This window comes from Nansenia antarctica, assembly GCF_963989245.1.
Source record: "Nansenia antarctica genome assembly, chromosome: 5".
NCBI classification, from domain to species: domain Eukaryota; kingdom Metazoa; phylum Chordata; class Actinopteri; order Argentiniformes; family Microstomatidae; genus Nansenia; species Nansenia antarctica.
The window spans coordinates 38,645,863-38,668,371 of record NC_137690.1 but is presented as its reverse complement, the minus strand read 5'-3'; the positions used below and the strand labels follow the sequence as shown (position 1 = coordinate 38,668,371).

Genomic DNA, 22,509 nt, shown 5'->3' with positions numbered 1-22,509 from the left:
AGTTCTGGGTTCTGGGTTCTTTGTTCCGCAATGGTGTGACATCAGGTTCTCCAGGAAATGACATCATCTGGGTTCCGCAATTGTCTGGAGACTCAGAGTGACATCAGGTGTGACATGATGTTCTCCAGGTAATTACATCAGAGAACCCAGGAAGTGGGTCAAGCCAAGGCATGTTGACGTCTTCTTCTCTACCCCATCTTGGGGTGTCTTGTCAGATACGTACGTGGAAAGTGCTGGAAGTGTAACATATACACATAGTAAGTCACAAACAGTTACTGTAATAACAAATCTTGAACAGATACAGCCATTTGATGTTACAGAACTTATTTGTTATTTCAATGAACATAATATGAAAAAAAGTATTTTAGTTGCATTTCATGTACGAAAGGCGCTATATAAATAAAGCTTTACTTACTTACTTACTATTACGGTAATAACAAATCAATTTATTTTTAAATATGTAGATTCATAATAGCAAGCAACACTAGGCACCATTTGTAATCAGATAGTTACCAATGGTGTTACATTTTAGTAGAAGAACCAGAAGTATTACCACATCATTATCTAATAACTACCAGGTGGATGGTATTTTAAACAATAAAAAGTAACGTACATTTTGAAAAGCAATAAAAGTACATTGTCTACATCAGCCCTGTCTTATTATGAATGGAAGGACCTGAGAAATTGCTGACCACCTGGCCTGTCACATAATTAGCAATTGGTTGACTTTCAGTCAAGATTTCCAAAAGCCATTTCTGGAGCAAGTCTGTTCCTGAGGACACTATTAGAGCACGGTACAGAGTCATGATAGGGCTGTAACCTGCAAGCACACGGCTAATAGCGCTACTTAAAGTGAAATAGAGCCCCTGTAATGTCATTTTACAAGGCCTGGCCAGTGAACTATCACCAATGTCACTTTGGACTGCGCTTTGGTGGGCACAGGATGATAGGAATTCAGGGGAGGCTGGTGGAGGTAGAAATCGGAGGATGGTCTGGTTGTAAAGCAACGGAACGGAATCAGGAAGGTTCATTCCATCCATACCATGCATTACAATGAGCCTGTCCTCCCATTTCTACCTCCACCAGCCTCCCCTGTAGAAGTTGTACCCTGCCAAACAGGGAAATCGTTAGCCAGCATGAAGCACTTCGAAAGGAGCGATGTGTTTGCTGTGTGGGTCAAGCATAAAACCAAGGCTAAGGAATGTAATATTGTGTATTACAGATCACAAACATTTCTAGATTTTGCCATTTTGCTCCCCTCATTACTCTCTGAACAGAGCATCACCTCAGCTCTGGCAACAAGAGACTATATGCTGCTATGGCAACAGTATCTACCTGAGACAACTGCTCATGCAAAGTCATGGTATGCTGGCCCGGTTGCCACGGGCAACACATTCTTTCAGCCAGGAACGGCTCAAGCCAATTCCAAGCAGGCGCTGTGTGATTGACAGATTTAAGGGGCAATATCATTGGCTAGCTAAATCAAGCCGTCAGGAATGGGGGGGGGGGGGGGGGGGGTTTACTAGCAAGTTTCTTTTCGGCTGATTTGGGCTCCCGAATGACAACTATTTACAATACTGTGATGGATTGGTCAGCAGTAAAAAGCCTTTGATCAAGCACTATTGGTTTTCTGCATTTTTATCTCTCACTGAAAGCGGTATTATGCAGAGCTGCAGAATAAAGAGGTTCATTCTCTAGAACCCCCGCCGCCCCCCCCCCCCCCCCCCCTTCCCGCTCCAAAGCTTTCCAGTTCTAACCCTTGCATGTATGGTTTTGTAAACAACATGGATGAACTTCCATCGGTTTACCTAAACAACATAGCCTACACTGTAGACCCTAGACTAGATTTGCAATGTAAGAAAGCTCACGCAAGTCCCACAACACACATTCATCCTGTCCTAAAACAGTGATGTCATAGGATCGACACAGGACAGTCCTGACAGGAGAGACGATCGAGGCGTTTGGTCAACAGGACCGCAGCCTACTGTTGTAGTTTTATATCAAATATGCTGAGAATTGAAGTCGGTCTCTCTACATTCTGGGAAATCGAGCACTAAGGAAGGCCTTCCCTTCCTGTAGGAGATGTGATTCTTGTGGCGCAGATTTATTTTCTCTCTGCGCTCATGTAACTCTGCTTAATAAAAGGCCTCATTTGAGTCAATTGATTTAAGCTCTTTGTTCTTTCGAAGTTCTACTCAATCTACTAAGAATCCATTCAATCCACAACACTACCTTATAAAGTCCGGAGCTTTGGAGATCATGTTCTCAAAGTCGGAGAAGGAGAGCTTGCTGTCCCCGTCCAGGTCGGCCTCCTCCAGGGCCTTGTCACACACCAGGGTCACCTCCTCCGGGGTCAGCTCCCCCTTGGTCAGCTTGGTCAGCATCTGCTCCATGTCCGCCTTGCAGATGAAATTGTCTGTGTTGAAATCTGTCTTAAATGGAATGAACACGAGTGAATCAAACCTTATACTCTACGGTACTGCGTCTTGTCTCTGTGGTGATAAAGTACTTTTTTTTTTTTAAACGCAAACCCGTTATGCCTGTAGTTCAGACTCCGTGTGCCAAACAAAACTCCCTTCAAGAGAAATAGAGGTTTGTTTGTTCATTTTTCCAGGTAATGTCGTAGAGTAACGATGTTGCTCTGATGTGAATTATGTCAACGCAGAGAATTTCAAGAACAACAAACAACCACTCTCAGCCAAAATGACAGGGAGACATACTCACCATAGATTTTAAAAGCGTATATTGTCTTTAGTTCTCTTGGGGCCATCTCACTGAGCGCAGAGAACATGTCGACAAAGTCGTTGAAGGTCTGGTTGCCTTGACCGTCCTCAGAGAACGTCTCCACGATGCGGTCTCGGAACGGGTTCTCCTAAAACGCAACAGAACCCAGTTCCATAAAGCAGGTAGCTCATAGAAACAACTAATTTAACACTAGAACAGCTGTGCCTTTTTACCTACTAAAAGAGCCGCCTCTTTTACAATGCGAAGCTGCTATTTACACACAACGACCACTAGTTGGCCGCTTGTAAATTAGCCTGCTTCCTACACAGAAAAACTGCAAAATAGCTTTATACTAGCTTATCCTGATGTGATTTTGAAAACGTAAGGATACTGGTATGGGCAGAGATATGTGCCACCAGAAACAGAATTTGAATTACTGACATTTGAATTTGAATTGCTCAATTTGAATACTTTAATTTACAAAATGAATTTGAATTACATCATTTGAATTTGTATTGTTTAACTTGAATAACTGAATTGAAAAACTGAGTCTGAGTAACATAATTTGAAACTGAATTTATTTGCTTTGAAACCATTCAGTTTCCACAATTCAAATGTGCTGTCACACAAATACAAATCCTCTCACACAAATTCAAATCCTCAAATTCTCAAACTTTTCAGACATCCGGGTCCTTAAGGAAGAGCAATCGAGCGCTGATTGACCTAACTCCTTTTCGGCCAATCAGCACCTTTCATTAACGTACTCAAGGAAGTTTAAAGAACGCACCCCCAGTGTTGCCAACTTGGCGACTTTGTCCCTATATCTGGCAACTTTCCAGAGCCCCTCAAAAGCGACCAGCGACAAATCTAGCTTCCTTTTCTGGTCATTTGGGGAATTATTGTAAAGCATCTAACATATCCCGCATTCCACGGTTCACGTTACAACCGAGCTCAGGAGAGACGAGTAGGGATACAGTCTATGGCGAGCGAGGGTTGCCGTCTCCTCTCTCCCTCAACACTCACTCCCGCGGGGAGCGTACCGTTGTTCCCCGGGTCCTGGGGGGGGGGGGGGTTCGGGCAAAGTTCTGGAAATAACGCACGGCTGTCATGTGTTTATACAGCCTGGATGTTACGTGCCTAATGCCTTTGATGCGTACACTTACTACTTGCCGCTTTCATAATTTTATTTAGCCTATATATATAGCACAAGTCATGCATTGAATGTAACCTCAAGTGCTGAACAGTATTAAGTAAACAGCGCACATATCTCTGCCCATATACTGGGTGGTAGAACGCACATATCTAAGAAAAGTCATGAAAGGAGGGTCCTGAAATGTATGTATTTCCTGCTACCTAGTTAACTATAACACTACTTTACATTGTTAGCAGGCTCAACAAAACAAACTGAGTTAGTTGACTAGCGATGTGTCATTGATTTTCAACAACGCGGAAATGTATTCACATTTTTCCAGAAAGAAAGGTCCGATCATTACATCAGATCCCGATATGCGGACCAAAGCATTAGAATGCATCACAAGCATCACAAATGTCTCAAGAACTTGGATTGCATTAGTGGCACAGCGGAGGAGGCTGGTGGAGGTAGACATTGTAGGACGGCTCGGCTCACTGTAATGCATGTGTGTTTGATACCATTCCTGACTCCGTTCCATGCAATACAATGAGCCCGTCCTCCGATTTCTGCCTCCACTGGCATCCCCTGATATGTATGTCTCATGTACTGAACAATCACACTGGTCATGGCAAAGAACAACCCTGGACCAACACACACCGAATCATCCTAAAAGCTACACACACCCACCCACCCACCCATTCCATGTAGAGTACACAAACTCACAATCCCTTCTCTGTGTGCCAGGTTCCATCCATTAGCTACAGCCAGATACATTATACAGTCAGTGCTGCTGTCAATCATATACACAGCATTCACCAGGCTAGGCTAGGGTAATGCCAAGCTAATGAATGCATCCAACTGTGCAGGTGAGGCGATGATTAACAACAACAACCCAGTGACTTTTGGGCTCCATTTTGGCTCTGTCTGCTGTCAGACGCGCCATCATTCATTGCTGTGAGGGACCCCAGTCAGTCAGCCAGCCAGTCAGTCAGCCAGCCAGTCAGCCAGTCAGCCAGTCAGCCAGCCAGTCAGCCAGTCAGCCAGTCAGTCAGCCAGTCAGTCAGTCAGTCAGTCAGCCAGTCGGTCGGTCAGCCAGTCGGTCAGCCAGTCAGCCAGTCAGCCAGTCAGCCAGCCAGCCAGTCAGTCAGCCAGCCAGTCAGCCAGTCAGCCAGTCGGTCAGCCAGTCAGTCAGCCAGTCAGTCAGTCGGTCAGCCAGTCAGCCAGTCAGCCAGCCAGTCAGCCAGCCAGTCGGTCAGTCAGTCAGTCAGCCAGTCGGTCAGCCAGTCAGTCAGCCAGTCAGCCAGCCAGTCAGCCAGTCAGCCAGTTAGTCAGCCAGTCAGTCAGTCAGCCAGTCAGTCAGTCAGCCAGTCGGTCAGCCAGTCGGTCAGCCAGTCAGTCAGCCAGTCAGTCAGTCAGCCAGCCAGTCAGTCAGCCAGCCAGTCAGTCAGCCAGTCAGCCAGCCCACCAGCCAGTCAGTCAGCCAGCCAGTCAATCAGCCAGTCAGCCAGTCAGCCAGTCAGTCAGCCAGCCAGTCAGTCAGCCAGTCAGCCAGTCGGTCAGCCAGTCGGTTAGCCAGTCGGTCAGCCAGTCAGTCAGCCAGTCAGTCAGTCAGTCGGTCAGCCAGTCAGCCAGTCAGACAGCCAGTCAGTCGGTCAGTCAGTCAGTCGGTCAGTCAGCCAGTCGGTCAGCCAGTCAGCCAGTCGGTCAGCCAGTCGGTCAGCCAGTCAGCCAGTCAGTCAGCCAGTCAGTCAGCCAGTCAGTCAGGCAGTCAGTCAGTCAGTCGGTCAGCCAGTCAGTCGGTCAGCCAGTCGGTCAGTGCAAGCCAAGACACTGGGCGACCATTTTGGCTCTGCCTGTTGTCACGAGACCATCCTTCATCCTTCATGGCTCCTAGTGGCTCCAGTCAGTCAGCGTGAGCTGGACACTGTTGACATGGTACTGTAATGTCATGGCAGGTGGAGGTAGTGGGAGTAGTGGGAGCAGTGGGAGTAGTGGGAGTAGTGGGAGTCGTGGGAGTCGTGGGAGTAGTGGGAGTCCAAGCCTCTACTCTCTGTTTAAACGACCCAGTGTCTGCATTGCCTCAGTGAATGTCTGCCAGGCAGGGCGAAGGGTCGAGGGGTGGGGTGAGGAGGAGGAGGAGGGTGACATACTGAGGCTGACTAATAAGAAGAAAAGCTGAGTCAGCTGTGGGTGAATGGGATGCTGCTTAGTGCAGCAGGGCTGTCAGCGCTGGCCAGTCTAACAGCATCTCCCACTCTGTCTTCTCTCCTACGGTACTGTACCCCCCAATGCTGCATAGTCCTCAGCAAGCCCAGCCTGGTCAAATACACAGCCAGTTAGAGCAGATCTGGGGTAGTGGTGGTCTAGTGGATAGTGAGTTGGACTTGTGATCGGAAGGTTGTGAGTTCAAATCCCGCCTGAAACCACACCACTACTAGTAAGGCCCTTGAGTAAGGCACTTTGCCCTCAGTTACTCCAGGGGGAATGTCCCTGTAATTCGTAATTGTAAATCGCTTTGGATTAAAAGCGTCTGCTTAATGGCAAAATTATAAAATTATCTGCAGCCATCTCCTCAGAGTCTTCACACCTCTGTAAAGTTTTGGTTTTAGGACTAGGACAGCCGTGCCTATTTCACCTACTCTTAGCGCCGCCTCGGGGGGTCAAATGACCATAGTCTTTAGAATGGGAAGCTGCTACTTACACACAAAGACCACTAGTCAATTAGCCTGCCTCCTACACAGAAAAACTGCAAAACGGCTTTAAACTAGCTTATCCTGATGTGATTTTGAAAATGTAAGAATACTGGGTGGTAGAACACATATCTAGGAAAAGTCATGAAAGGAGGGTCCTGTTAATGTGATCGAGTGCAAAGGTATACATTTTTTTTACTCACTTGGTCATGCCCATGGCTGTTCAAGTGTTAAAGGACGAGGGGCCTCATTTATAAAGCTTTGCGTAGAACTGGCGTAATCAGGTTGCGTACGTACGCAATGCAAGAACATTTACGCACACCAACATTCAGATTCATAAAACCTGCTTCCCTTTATAAATCACAATCAACTAAAACATTTTAGCATGTGAACGAGCGTCTTGTCCCACCCTTTTTTATTTATTTTTTTATTTTTACTTAGTTTTTATTTCAGTTTCAGCAACTTGTACAATCATGCCATGTTTTGTCTACTATTTTTTTCTATTTTTTTAGCTGTACACGTATGGTCCATGAATGTGGTTCAAAGCAAGACACACAAAGCAAAAAAGAGCGATCGTCCCACCCTTTTTAACGCCCATAGTTGCCTATAAATTGTCAGTTAAATGGCCGACAGAACGGTGAAAAAAATGTGTGCGCAACAGTTCCACACAACGAACACATCTTAACAAGATGAAACTTCTCTCACCTGCCAGACCATAGATAATACGTATATAATATCTATTCAAATCAATTTAAACATAATTCGTCCTACTGTTCACCTTATTATTTATATACATTTCATAACATCCAAGTATTGTTTATTAATTATTGTTTAATAATTACAGATCCAATTAAATATGATTCCCGATTAAAATGTACAACATATTTGAGGAGTTGTTTTGCAAAAACAGATATCTCCCTTTGTATTTATTATCCTAAATCATGTTTTTTCTTTTAGATTAGATTAGATTCAACCTTATTGTCATTGACAAGGAAACACAGTTTGTCATCTAACCAGATTGCATTGAAGAAAAGCCATGAATGTTTCAAGTTTATTGTTACGTTACATTACACAGTGTAATACAGAAAAATTCAATTAGGCTTCGGTTCAAGACATAAGGCGATAGGCATAATACAAGATAAAGGTGACAATAGTACAGGTAAGACCGCATTGACTTCACAGTAACGTACGTCTTCATAAGGGTAACGTTCCCGATAAGTGCAATGATTGCAATGTCCATACATTGAAGAACATGAACAAGCCCACTGTAGACAATTGACTATCCTCAAGCACACCCCATGTATACGGACTACGGAAACCTTAAGCTCACAGCCACTTTACTACTGAACTATCTATTATCACTATCTAGTTGCACCACTAGTGTAATACCCACACAGTAATAATTACAGATTAAGTAAGACAAGATACACTGGTGGTGCAATTAGTAATAATAGATAGTTAGGGTTGGGTACCGAAAACCGGTACCGGTATGGTACCGGTTACTTTACATTCGGTAAATACCGAACCGAATTGCAACAGAGATTTCGGTGCCTCGTTTCGGTTCCTCTGTCGCCCCCTGGTGTCCGAAACGGACGTTACATGCAACCGCACCACTCAGTGCATGTAATCCGAGACTGAATCGCTCTCAACAAGAGCGAGGCAACGCGCTTGCAAAACAGTTTTGTGATTGGTCTGAATTTTGCGGGAAATATGGATTTCAGGAAATCCCTCTCCTTTGCGTCTCTCCGTCACTTTAACAACGTTTTATTGGCAGGGGGAAAGAATTGCAGTCGAATTGTTATTGACAACGGATTTACATGCTGGAAAAACATGCAGCTAAAATTCAGGGAACATTTGGACAATAAGAGACACACGGAAGCTGTGGTCGCGTGGTCTAATTACAGGGCAATATGCGCGGTGCAAAAAATAATCTAAAATCATCACGAACAGAACGGCGGAGGTATGGGAAAACAGGGCTCATGTCGGTGTCATCAAAGGTAAAAGTTGGTTTTCTTTAACTCAGCTGATGCATTACCTTGCTGTTGATTGTTTACCGAATGCTTCATCTGACTGTCACACTGTGATTTTACTTGTGTAAACAGTTAATTAGCCCGTTTTGTGCGTGTACTCTCATGTAGGCCTACTTCATATTGATGAGCTGATAATCTTTCAGTGTGTGTGTGTGTGTGTGTGTGTGTGTGTGTGTGTGTGTGTGTGTCAGGGTTTCCGTTAGAATTTTTTTTTCAAAATCATATTTTTTTTCTTCAAATCTAATATAGCTGTTTGTCGCGGTGATTACTGTTGTGTAGCGGCCTATATATGCCATTTAATGTCTATTTCTCATCCGATACGATTAGATGCGAGCTATATAATATATAATAATATAACATGATTTGACGCATGCGCGCTATGCCATGCGTCAAATCCAGCGCTGAACGGGTGCCTCACTGGGAACTGAACAGACAGCATCGATCAATGAACGGACTCCACATTACGTTAACTGAAGTTTGTTAAATTGTTTGGGATTAATGTGAGTTTTCTATGTTCTCTTTCCAGTTTTACCCTTTTTTTTAAATCAATAAAACAACGTCATTTCTATAACCAGGTCTTGCTGGTTGGGAAGGCATTTCGTTTAGCTCGGGAGTATGACAATGGGGAGAACATAACTGTTTATTGAGAAACAATTGATAGGCAGTCTGGGATACGTATATAAAGAAATACCACAATGTCTAGATGTATAACATTTTATTGAACAGTAACAGTGCAAGCATGTAGGCTTCTGGCGTGACACACGGCTAGCCTAATTTCCGTTCATATGCCTTTTATCAGATAAAATAAAATAGAATAAAACTCTTTGAAAATAAATAGGCTTTAAATTAACTTGCAATGCGTATAGGCTAATTTCCGTTCGATGTTACAGCCTAGGCTATGCCTTTTCTCAGATAGATAGGGGATAGCCCTGTAAGCTCATACGGGTCTGTATGTCGTCCTGAAGACCGGCTGTTAGATCATATCGCTGAAGTTTGTCTCCATCTTAGTGTAAATGTTGTCCGTTTCGTTTGTTATCCTTGTTATTGTGCGATAAAGTTAAAGCGCTCCGCTTCGGGACACCATTTTCAGCTGAGCACCAAACACACACGCAACACTGCCCGAGAGAGAAGGACCCGCCCCCTTTAGTTAGCCTATAGCCTATAGGCTAACTAAAGAGGGCGGGTCCTTCTCTCTCGGGCAGTGTTGTGTGTGTGTGTGTTTGGTGCTCAGCTGAAAATGGTTAGAGGGAATTATTTTCACCGGACATTTATGTCCGACGAGTTTTCAATTTGTCGGACTTACACTAATTTTACCGGACAAAGACCGGTAATTACCGGTTAACGGAAACCCTGGTGTGTGTGTGTGTGTGTGTGTGTGTATGTGTGTGTATGTGTGTGTATGTGACTGTCAGTCACAAGTTTATATTCTACGGATGTTGTTCAGTGCTGTATGCGCGTTCCCGGTTCTGTGTGTACTCTTGTGTACTTAATATTCAATGAGCTGATTATCTTTCACTGTGTGTGTGTGTGTGTGTGTGTGTGTGTGTGTGTGTGTGTCTTGGGCGGATCTGTCAGTCACATGTATATTATACGGTAACCTATGTTCAGTGCTGTAGTTCCCCATGTTCTGCTGCAGCTGTAGCATCAGGATATGTTGGTATTTGATCACCTTATATAAAACATCGCCGCTCGGCATTAATGGCGTGCACTCGGAAAATCGCGTCAGTGATTTGAAAAATCCTGGATTTCTATATAGATATTTTTTTTAATCAAAAGTACCGATTTAAGTACCGTTTCGGTACCGGTACCGTTTTTAAAGTACCGATTTGGCACCGGTATCGAATAAAACCAAACGGTACCCAACCCTATAGATAGTTCAGTAGTAAAGTGGCTGTGAGCTTAAGGTTTCTGTAGTCCGTATACATGGGGTGTGTTCCTTAATGTATGGACATTGCAATCATTGCACTTATCGGGAACGTTACCCTTATGAAGACGGACGTTACTGTGAAGTCAATGCGGATGGTGGTCAACTTGTTCATGTCCAGCCTCGCGCTACGTGCAATGAATATGAATGTAAAAAGTCAATATATTCGCATGAATATCAATATGATACGTACAGTAAAGATACATATACAGTGTGATGCGTACAGGACAAGTAAGATATGTGCAGTGTGCACGTATATTCTTTGTGTGCAATCCTTCATATATAATACGTGAGAGGTAATATTTTGATTTATATTGGTGGAAACGGTATCCATTTCAAAGCGTTTCTCCAGTTTCATCCTTCTGCCAGCGGAGTCGCAGTCGCTCATTTCTCCAGTTTCTATGCATACGCGTGGGTCTCTGTGTGCGTTAGAGCTGCGCGCAGTTTCACACCAAGGTCGTTTTTTTTTATAAATCCCCAAATTGCGGGAAAATGTGCGTATGGGTCAATGACGTGACGTGCATATTTTTGTGTCATGTATATTATTTCCATTTAAAAATAGATTAATCAATTCAAATCATATATGATTTTATTCTATACAACATGGTTAGTTTGAATGTATTGTCAGTACATTCTAATAATATGGATTACTTTGTGTTTTAGCATCTCAAACCCCCAAAATGTCAGGTGGCGCAACCGTCTCAACAAAGGAACAGATTAAGAACACTATTAAAAGTGGTATTTTAATAATAATATATTCAATATAAAATACTGTGGCATGATTTTATGTTTGAAACCTTTCAAATAAACACACATTTACAAATAACAATAGTTTTAAAGCTATTGAGATAATTGAGGAACTTTTGTCCCGTAATTCTTTTTCCTCAAATGTCAGGGTGGCACAACCGTAAAACATGGGACTTTTATTTTGAAATCAAGAGACTATTGCATCAGCCAAATGTTTCATCATCCAGAGGACCCTGTCTGACATCTGTGGCTGAGTGAAAAGATTTGTAGAGCGCTCTCAAATATTGATAAAAATAGATAGTTTCACCTCAGAGGTTGGAGGGTATATTTTCCATGTCAGGTGGTACAACCAATGTAAAACTAGGAAAATGTTATTTTTATCATAAAACTACTATTCTGTTTTAAAATGATTTGTATGATATTGCTAGCATAGGTCAAAGCTAATGCAGGTGTCCAAGTAGAAGTCTGTTTAATTTGAAATCAGTGGCAAAAGTCAGGTGGTGCAACCGGTATGTCAGTTGGCGCCAGGCGCGGATCTATGGGTGGGCCTGGGTGGGCCTAGGCCCGCCCAGATTGACAGCTGGCCCACCCAGTCAGATTCATAAAAATACATATTTTTTTATAATAAAATATTTGTAAAGTTTAATTTTCACTAACTAACTGTAATGTGAATAGTTTTGTCTTGGAAATGATTAAAAGTATGTATTAATACTAATAATATTCAACTTCCTCTCTTACGTTTACATTGCTTCCTCTTTTATGTTTACTCTGATTGTTCAGTTGACCTTGACCAGTTGTTCAGTGTGCGCGCTACGATGGCTAAACAGCTAACATTGCCCCGCTTTCTTAAAAAGCCACGTCTGGAAGTCAGTGAAAATAATGAAAGTTTGGACCATTTGGGCCTTGTCTAGAAATCTTATTTATTCACAATAACAGATGATGACGCCACACGCCGACGTGCGGAGAGTCCGAGACAGCGCTGTAATAGTTCGGTGAAGTATATTTTTTATGAGACTTTCCAAGATTAAAACGAAGAGGGAAACATTTGTGTGGAACAACATTGTGTATGCCTTCACTGGATATAATAATATAATACAATAGAAGCACACAACTTTACACAACAATATATGTGTATACACCAGTTTACGTAAATCCCCTAATAAGCAGCGTTAGGTTTTGTAATAAAATGATGGATCACCACAACTGGTCCGAGCCAGGTACATGTATGATTCAACTTGAGCTTTCGGTTTGCACTGGACTGTCAACACCCACAGTTAAAAGCTTGCAAATGATAATACAGGCATTTCTTATTACAATTTCTATACTTGGTCCTCCATAGTTGATGGTTATTGGTTAATTCATTGACTATTGCGTGCGCTTGAATGCCTTGCGTGTGTGTATTATAATAACTTGTTTGGCTGTCCGTTGCATTCTCTGGGTAGACAGGTACTTTATTTATTTTCCGTTCGTTTCATGGTCTGCATAGTGATCTCCTCCAGTCCCTGCGAATATTTTGCGTGTGTGCGTGCGTGCGTGTGCGTGTGTGTGCATGCGTGTTGGTCGTACCCAAATGTTTCGAGCACCCACGGGCAGAAACATAAATCGGCGCCTATGATCGCGAGCCCGGTTGTGTTCCATCCATCTGGCTGCTCATACATAGGTCTAAAACGTGCGGTGATGAGTTTCACTCAGGCCTACCCAGATTTTTCCAGGCCTACCCATCAGCCACTTTCTGTATCCGCCACTGGTTGGCGCAACCACAATTAATGCCACTATATGGAATAAATACTGTTATTTAAAGCTCCAAGATGCTCTAAAATTTGCATTTGTGTCTACTTAAATATATATTAACACTTTTAAACATTTCACGATTATAATGTCTTTAATTTTAATCATTTTAGATGCCACTGTCGGTGAAGGAAAAAGCAGCCCAACTTTTACTTTTACTTTTTGTCTAATAGATATAGATAGATATAGATAATAGATACATGACAAAGATTTCACTTAATAAATAAATAATAGGAAAATATAAATACTTTTACAAATAATTGGTTGCGCCACCTGACAGTTTTTGAGCAATTAGAAATACAGTAAAAAATTATATTTAAACAAATGAACAAATGCGGCATGTTTAAGCACATCAAAAATAAAAATGTTATGTATTTTGAACAAAGTAAAAAAACAAAAAACTTTTTAGAAGCCTTATTCGTCATTGACCCGTATGCACTTTTTGGGACGTATGCAAGATTTATAAATGAGGCCCCAGAACTCTTCAAGTACAGATTAAATCAAAATGTGTATCCCTATCCTACAGTAAAACGAAGCCCTCTACAGCCCAGGAGACATCTAGAAGCCCCCAATGGTGCTTACTGGAAGATTCAGAAGTTGTGAAATACGTAAAGTATGTAGCCAATTTCATGTTTTGCAACAATCAGGTTGCGAAGGTTAGGGTTAGGGTAAGGTTGCGTTTTTTCCCCAGACTTTTTTTTTTTTTTTGGGTGCCTGATCCACACGCCACAGTCTCACAAACATCCCATGGGAAACACTGTTCCCATTCCATACTCTCCTGCGACTCTGTTAGAGGACGAAGCGGGTAGAGGACAGAGGAGAGGAAGCGAGGAGTCGTGTTCCTGACACACACACACACACACACACACACACACACACACACACACACACACCCCTACCCGCACCCTCCACCTCCTCTGACCTGCCGTGTGTCTGTGTTGTGTGCCGTCTCTCTATACAAAACCACCAAACTGAAGAAAGGACGTACCTTCAGTTCTGGCATGGTGACGATGAGGGTCAGAGGCAGGGTGATGTCAGGCCCGTTAGTGTAGTCCATAGGTACTATATGAGGAGCCAGCTCACGGTACCGCCCATGTAACCTGCCAGTCAAATGATAATACATACATGAGAATTCATTTTACTGGCATCTCCTCAAATCAAATCAAATGATTACAATTGTCACAAAGTGCTTCACAACACAAAAACAGACAAACAACATAAACGTAAAACAACCAATACAATAAAAATAAAACTAACAGCCAACCGGAGAGCCCCAAAAAGCGTGTGCTTTAATCAGAAGCCAGTGTAAAGAAGAGAGTACCGGAGTGATGTCATCATATTTGTTTGTACTAGTTCTTGCAGCTGTATCTTGTACTATTTGGAGATTTTTCAGATGTCAGATATTTGACTATAGGATGATCGACTACTTCAAAAAGTCAGTTATTTTGTAGGCTATATGTGTATTTCATGCAAGAGTAAGTTGCATAATGGTACAATGATGTGATATATATAAGTCTTCTCCGACGCGAGATGATTTACAACGTACACACACACAGGCACACACACACACACACACACACACATAAAACCCATTCTATAATAACGTAGATTGTTATTTGTATGGTAGCTTCATTCCGAAAGCCCTCCCAGACATCATAAACTATCCTCACACAGCCACCATGTCACGTCTAGTATCTGTGTAACAGAGGTGAGTTAGAATCCTGCTCATAATGGCGGAATGCCGATGATTTAGCTCTACAGGCTAACAGTCTCGTGGCATACAGGAAACCCTGATCCAAACCCAGCCAGTCACATCACCACCCTGTAGCAATGTTGACTGGAGGTCCTTTTTATTTTCTTCATTTGCAATGACGACCTGGCCAAGAGGCAAAACAGAGATCTGTACACCACAACACAGTATAGACAATATAAAACATGAGTACGGGCACTTAGGTGGTGTAGCGGACTAAGCGTTGACCATGTAACCAATTCCGATTCCGGCCGCGGACATATCCTGCATGTCATCCCTTCTCTCTCTCTCACCCATCCTTCCTGTCTAATCTCTACTGTCTCTATCACAATAAAAGGAAAAATATGAGTGGGACTGCCCCACTCAGAATTTTTTTTATAAATAAAACATGAGTACAATAAACAACAAAAGTCATTTTTCAGGACAAATACCTAACAAATACAACATTACAATATATACAGTATAAAACAGCAGGGACCAGGGGGAGGTTCTTTTAAAAGCAGGTGCAGTGATCAGAGACTATATCTAGTAATCTTGGTGTAATTCTAGACTCCGATCTAAACTTCAACAGCCACATAAACTCGATAACTAAATCAGCCTACTATCACCTGAAAAACATAACAAGAATGAGAGGTTTCATTTGTTTCGAGTAGACTTGATTATTGTAATGGTCTACTAACAGGCCTATCTAAAGGAGCTGTTCGTAAATTGCAGCTCATCCAAAACGCCGCTGCTAGGGTCCTAACAAAAACAAAGAAATTTGAACCCATTACACCAATCCTGAGATCCCTGCACTGGCTACCAGTCTCTCAGAGAATGTAATTCAAAATCCTCCTAATTACATACAAATCACAAAATGGTCTTGGACCAAAATACATATCAGATCTCCTCCCACCCTATATTCCCGCAAGGTCCCTAAGGTCAGCTGAGACAAATCAGCTAATAATTCCAAGACTAAAAACAAAACACGGTGCAGCAGCTTTCAGTCACGCTGCTGCATGCTGCTGGAACAAACTCCCTGAAGAAATCAAACAGGCCCAAACCCTTAAAATATTTAAATCTAAGCTAAAAACCTTGCACCAGTTATGATTAAACACAAACACTTCTATCAATGTCTTTTTCCATTAACTATTGTCTTTTTAAATGTTTTATCTATTTACTTCTTATATTTGCTTTTATTCATTGTAATTTTTATTTTCTTATGCTCCTCTTGCTGTAATTTTAAATAATGTATGTAAAGCACTTTGAATTGCCCCTGTTGTATGAAATGTGCTATACAAATAAACTTGCCTTGCCTTGCCTAGTAATGAGTTTTGAGTTAAATGAGTTAAAAGAGGGTAACGAGATGACGGTGTTGAGTTTCAGTCTTTTGCGACTCATTCCAGTCAGTAGGGGGCAGCAAACTGGAAAGAGTGACGGCCGAAGGAGGTGCGGACTTCGGGGATGACCAGACTGATGAATTTGCTGGAGCGTAGATTGCGTACATGCGTCCTACAGTATGTTAGCGGAATTCGGTTGTTAAGTGTGACGTTTAGCAATTTCCGGGTTCAAATAAAAAATTCCCCGCGCCAGAGTACCAGTGTACTACAGCGGTAGAATGACAGTTCAATCGTTTTTTTTTACTCGGATCTATCCATACAACAAGGGACACAGCACTGCGGCATTTCGAAGAGAGCGCCTCAGCCAACGTTGGACCCGGAAACACATCACGATTTAACAACCGAATAGGGGGGTGGGGTAGATCCTACAATTCATTCAAACAACTTGCTGGGGTTGTTTAGGGTGCTTCCAGGTAAACATCATTTCCGATAATAAACCTGAAAGTGACGGCCTGCTGGCTCACGATTAGCATAGTGCTATACGGCCCTGTCTGTAGACAATAAATAAGCAAAGGAAGGCTTCCGGAAGGTCCCAGGCCTTGGCAGAGGTGTTGAGATATGATCATCAATCTAGAAAGCAGATGGAAAGCAAACATAATCTGGGCACATGGATCACGTAGAGCAGGTTCCCTTCCATAGAGCTAGACATGTTAGTTCTAATTGGTGGAGAATGTTACTGAGATATTCCGATGGCTATTCCAAGGCTATTCTTGGAAATGTCCAATCGCCGATGCGAGTGTTGTAACGATGTTTACATGAGGTAATACGTGAGCAGGAAGAAATGAAATGAAATGAAAAACATTTATTAAAGGGCCTCAAACCTGGGTCAAATACGTTACATCAAACAGGAGAGGCTGGTGGAGGTAGGAATCGGAGGCCCGGCGCACTGTAAGGCGTGGAACGGAATGAGGAATGGTATCAAAGGTTTGACACCGTTCCTCATTCCATTCGGGGGGGGCTCATTGGAACTCACGGAATGAGGAATGGGAACTCATGTATACGATACCGATCCTCCTTCCGTTCCGTGCATTACAATGAGCCCTGTCCTCCGATTTCTACCTCCACCAGCCTCTCCTGCCGTCAAGGTGCGCTCGATTTAGCTTTGAGTCTACCATTTTGGGACAATTCTATTGGTTCCATCAGACCAGGCAAAAACAAAAGAAACGCAGCTCCAGTGTTTGAACATGTTGGTTTGAACACATTCATTGGTCCCCAGGTCTAATAAGGACAAAGTCTGCTGTGTAAATTGCCTGAGACCCTGTTACTGAACCGTGTCGACTGAACCTCAGAGCCCAAGGACACAGACAAGAAAAAAACACCATCGGGACTCAAGACTGAATATATCTCTTCTCTCTCTTCACGCCTTTGTACCTCGATAACCAACCGACCATAACTAAAATGGCCGCTTATAAAATATCTGTCAGCTCAGGAATACAACTCCGCTCTTTATAACTGCAGTAGCATATATATATATATATATATATATATATATATATATATATATATATATACACAGAATATATATCAATATATAGCACTTCCACAGCCAGGCTGGTCAGAGAGAGCTTTAGACCTGCTAATGTCTTAGTAAATCTCCCCTCCTCTGTCCAAAGCGGGTGAGCGACCTAGCCTCCCTGTGTCTCTCTCTCTGCAGACCTAGCATCCCTGTGTCTCTCTCTCTCTACAGGCCTGCAGGTCCATCAGCTCGTCCGTGGCACGCCTGTGCATCATCGCCCCTGGCCAGAGTGTCACCTCTCTTAGGTTTCATTACAACACAGGTCTCCTTGTAGGTAGTAGCTAAGTGGCTATGGGTGCAGGAGCAAAGCTATGGAGCTATCATGACATGGGTCAGACCATAGATAGCCAATATAGAGGGTCCATTATTACTGTAGTAAAGACATTGGAATTGCTTTGGAATGGATTTTAGTATTACAACATAACAGCAGAGTTGGGGCTCGTTTTTTTCAAATATGGCCTTCGGTACATGAAACAATATCTCCCTCGTGGGCTGTATGAACAGCTGCTTGGTCATCGACTGAGCCTGTTGATGGATGAGATAATCAATACCTGGACGCGTGCACCGACTTCACCAATGGATGAAATATCGAGCTTTCATAGAGAGACCACTGAACAGAACAGAGGACAGGTCGACACTGGTCGACAATGTACTCCACACCGCTCACTCAGATCCCCATCAGAAGGCTGATAGCTACGTAAGTGTTAGCAGAGATGTACATCTTCAGTCATGGTCATTGCAGATGTAGCATTGTAGCATGAAAGGAAATATCGAAGATGACCATGACCTACATTTCAAGAAAACAAACGGTCTGTCGAGGGAAACTGAAAACACAAGGTTTTTAATTGTAACCAGGGAGATTCGATTCCATCCTGTCTGGGAGTGCACTGGCAGCGCTACAGGAAGTTAATGGCTTTAGAATACTGAGGCCAGCAGGATGAGAGGCAGGGACAGAGAAGCACAGGTCTTGGACAAGCTCCAGGTTAGAGAGAGGCAGTGTGGAGAATCAGGGGTAAGGCGCTACGCTAGCAGATAGACGCTAGGGCTTAGCAGTGGAGGCTGGAGGAGGTAGGAATCAGAGGACAGGCTCACTGTAATGGATGGAATAGATTCAGGAAGGGTTTCATTGCATTACAGTGAGCCTGTCCTCCGATTTCTACCTCCACCAGCCTCCCCTTGTGCTTAGAGACGTGAAATATAAACAGTAGGCTATATCGGCTAGTAGATTTAGCTGGTTCTGAGTGAAGAATGAGATCTGGAATCTCTGATTTACAACCTCATTGAGAGAGCACCTTCGGCCCCCCCAAACATCCTGTTACTGACATAGCCATGACATTAAGAGACCTCTGAAAAACAGATGAAGAAACAATCAGGATGGAACTAAGTGGTGAAGTCTCTGGCTTGGCTTGACTTCCCATACTGTATCAGTCCTTTTTTAAAGTAATTTTTTCTGAGTGGGGCAGTCCCATTCATATTTTTCCTTTTATTGCGGTAGAGACAGTAGAGATTTGACAGGAAGGATGGGTGAGAGAGAGAGGAGGATAGAGACAGTAGAGATTTGACAGGAAGGATGGGTGAGAGAGAGAGAGAGAGAGAGAGAGAGAGAGAGAGAGAGAGAGAGAGAGAGGAGGATAGAGACAGTAGAGATTTGACAGGAAGGATGGGTGAGAGAGAGAGAGAGAGGAGGATAAAGACAGTAGAGATTTGACAGGAAGGATTGGTGAGAGAGAGGAGGATAGAGACATTAGAGATTTGACAGGAAGGATGGGTGAGAGAGAGGAGGATAGAGACAGTAGAAATTGAGAGGAAGGATGGGTGAGAGAGAGGAGGATAGAGACAGTAGAGATTTGACAGGAAGGATTGGTGAGAGAGAGAGGAGGATAGAGACAGTAGAGATTTGACAGGAAGAATGGGCGAGAGAGAGAGGAGGATAGAGACAGTAGAAATTGAGAGGAAGGATGGGTGAGAGAGAGAAGGGATGACATGCAGGATATGTCCGCGGCCAGAATCGAACCGGGAACCCCTGCGGTCACATGGTCGACGCTTAGTGCGTTACGCCACCAAGCGGCCCCAGTCATGGTGGATCCTACAAGTAAGTTCTAGAAGCTGCACTGAACCAGCCCACGTCAACTGTACTAGTCGGGCTCAGATCAACAGCAGCATGTAGGCAAATGCAGGCTTACCGTAAGATCTCTTTCCGGGGGAAGAAAGTGCAGTCCTGTAAAGAGGGATGATAATAATACAATTAGGATTGACTGAATAGACAGAAAGGAACCAGGTTAGTATACAGGATGGGCAGAATACTGGGCCACTGGGCATTGATAATAGTAGTACTCCATAAGATTTGCCCAAAAATATATATGGGGTACGTCCCAATAGTTTGTTGTGCTGTCCTGTGCCCTCCTAATCTCTCTTCATCTGCACTGATCTAAAAACACCGGACAGGTGAACAACAGATGCTGATAAGGCGTCCACCTTCACCTGTGACGTTCGTTCAGTGTCAATTCAGATGAAAGAGAGGGGGTGGGGGGGGGTCATCCCATTTCCTAATGTGAAACCTACCATCACATGCCTAAACGACAGTAACCTTTTTGTACATTGTAGAAGTGGCTGCTGTGTATGCAAATGACCTTTAGAATGACCAAGCAATGATTTGGTGCTGTATGGACTTTAAACGTTCGGGGGATTTGACTGGGAAGTGGGGGGTTTTCTAGCCACAGCACACACATGTATTACCCATCAAAGCGTCAGAAGCCTTATCATATCTCAGCATACATACAGCCTACAATTTGATTACAGTATCTATCTAACCATCTTCTCAAACTACCGCAGCTCAAAATAGTCAGATGACAGTGTGAAAAGGAAAGAGAACTATTATCAGGATGTTTTTGTTCATTCTGAGCAGCAAATGCATTTCAACACAGGGAACTCAATAATCTATTTATAACAGTTTAGTAAATGCATTATTTCAATGTTGTTAGAATGAGATTAGAATAAGAATGTGAAGATGAGAGATGACGGCGAACAATTTAGTAAACTGAAATCACATACAGTGTGTCTCTATTTGGATATCTTACCTGATATGCCTCAAACTGTTCATCAGTAAATATCGTTTGCTTATTACCCATCGTAGTCGAGTGATCTCTCCATCACACAGATACATTACATTGGAAGTTCGTGGCGATATTTCTGTTTTCGTCATTTACCACGACATCATGTCCTTCTCTTGCTGAACACACGCGTATGATCGAACGTGGATTGTACAACTGTCCGTTTTCAAATATTTTAAATATGGAAATGTTTACATAAAGTAGACGTCGTTGCAGAGTATTTGATGTGGTTGAGTGCGACCAAAGAGAAAAATAGATTCCTTTTTACGCATCATTGGAGAGGCGCGGGTTCGCGGAGTCGTCTCTGCTGAGTTAATGTTGTCTCAACACTTGGTTGTTCCAGGATGTCGCAGCCGAGACAGTTCCACCCGACCAGACTACACGCGGAGCGTGCGCGACCGTTGCAAAACTAATTAAGGTTTGCGGCGTGTTGCGTCTACAAGTGGCAGGCTAATTGGGAACTATTTCTATTTGAGAGGCACCACGCCAAGCGAACCTTTGGAAATCCTGCCTCTCTCATGCATTCATTTTGTTAACCCCCCCCCCCCCCCCCCTTGACATCTAGGAAAAACATTATTTATTAATGATTCCCGGCACAATACAGTTCCAAAGCCCATGTTTTCCTAAATGTAAATATGTGTCTTCTGTTCTATCATAAAGACACAGCCTTTAGCTTATTTATTAATGATTCCCGGCACAATACAGTTCCAAAGCCCATGTTTTCCTAAATGTAAATATGTGTCTTCTGTTCTATCATAAAGACACAGCCTTTAGCTATTATTCTACTATTTCAGTAGATTGAGGCTCTGGGTTCAAGTCTCAGGTTTTACAATTGACTTAAGATTGTTAGAATAAGACACTTAGGTGTTATCATTATTGCTATGGTTGTTATCTCACATGTTTGTTATTTATTTATTTATTTGCTTTATTATCTTTTTCATTTGGTAATGCCGGCTCTAAGTTAAAGTTAGTTTGCTTGCATCTTTTGGTTAGGTCTAGGGTCCTCCAACCTCAGAGACACTCTGAGTATTGGTCCATTCTTTAGTGTTTTATGTTTTTTACTTTTTCAGGACCTAGTAATGGTAAAGGTAGTTTTTACAGGGGTATGGCCATGATTTCACTCTATATAGAAATTGCAATGGATGTCCAAACACAATTTTCACAGGGCAAATTTCTTCCCAACTGGGATAATGGATGAAGTGACAAATGAGAGAGACAGCGGCAGCACAACTTATAGCACCAGGCAGACTCAACCTAACACATGGCGGGAGTTGACACTAAATTCTGTTCATGGAACGTGCACTCACACTGTCTTACTCACACACTCACACTCTGCCACACACTGACATTCGCACTCACTCACTTACTAACACACTCACACACTCACACACTCACTCTCTCTCTCTCTCTCTCTCTCTCTCTCTCTCTCTCTCTCTCTCTCTCTCTCTCTCTCTGGCTATTCTGGCTTTACCCTCAGACAAACTGAACACTGAGTGTTTGTGACAGCTGACATACCTGTCAGTCTCCTCTCTCTCTCTCTCTCTCTCTCTCTCTCTCTCTCTCTCTCTCTCTCTCTCTCTCTCTCTCTCTCTCTCTCTCTCTCTCTCTCTCTCTCTCTCTCTCGCTCTCTCTCTCTCTCTCTCTCTCTCACTCAAGCTGCGTGCACACCAGGCCATTGCGTTGCACCGGAAGTCATTCATCTCAATGGGGCAGTTGCGT

The 22,509-nt window shown here is 43.1% G+C and overlaps 1 protein-coding gene across 1 annotated transcript; it reads right to left on the bottom strand.

Annotated features, from left to right (window-relative positions):
- Positions 1-211: 211 nt before the first annotated feature.
- On the bottom strand, positions 212-20,808 carry LOC308157473 (calcium and integrin-binding family member 2-like; the record flags this gene model as incomplete). Its single annotated transcript, XM_080531030.1, has 6 exons — positions 212-233; positions 2,233-2,428; positions 2,725-2,872; positions 14,024-14,135; positions 19,864-19,898; positions 20,758-20,808. 6 exons carry the CDS (start codon positions 20,806-20,808, stop codon positions 212-214), a joined length of 564 nt encoding a protein of 187 aa, XP_080387156.1.
- Positions 20,809-22,509: the final 1,701 nt, after the last annotated feature.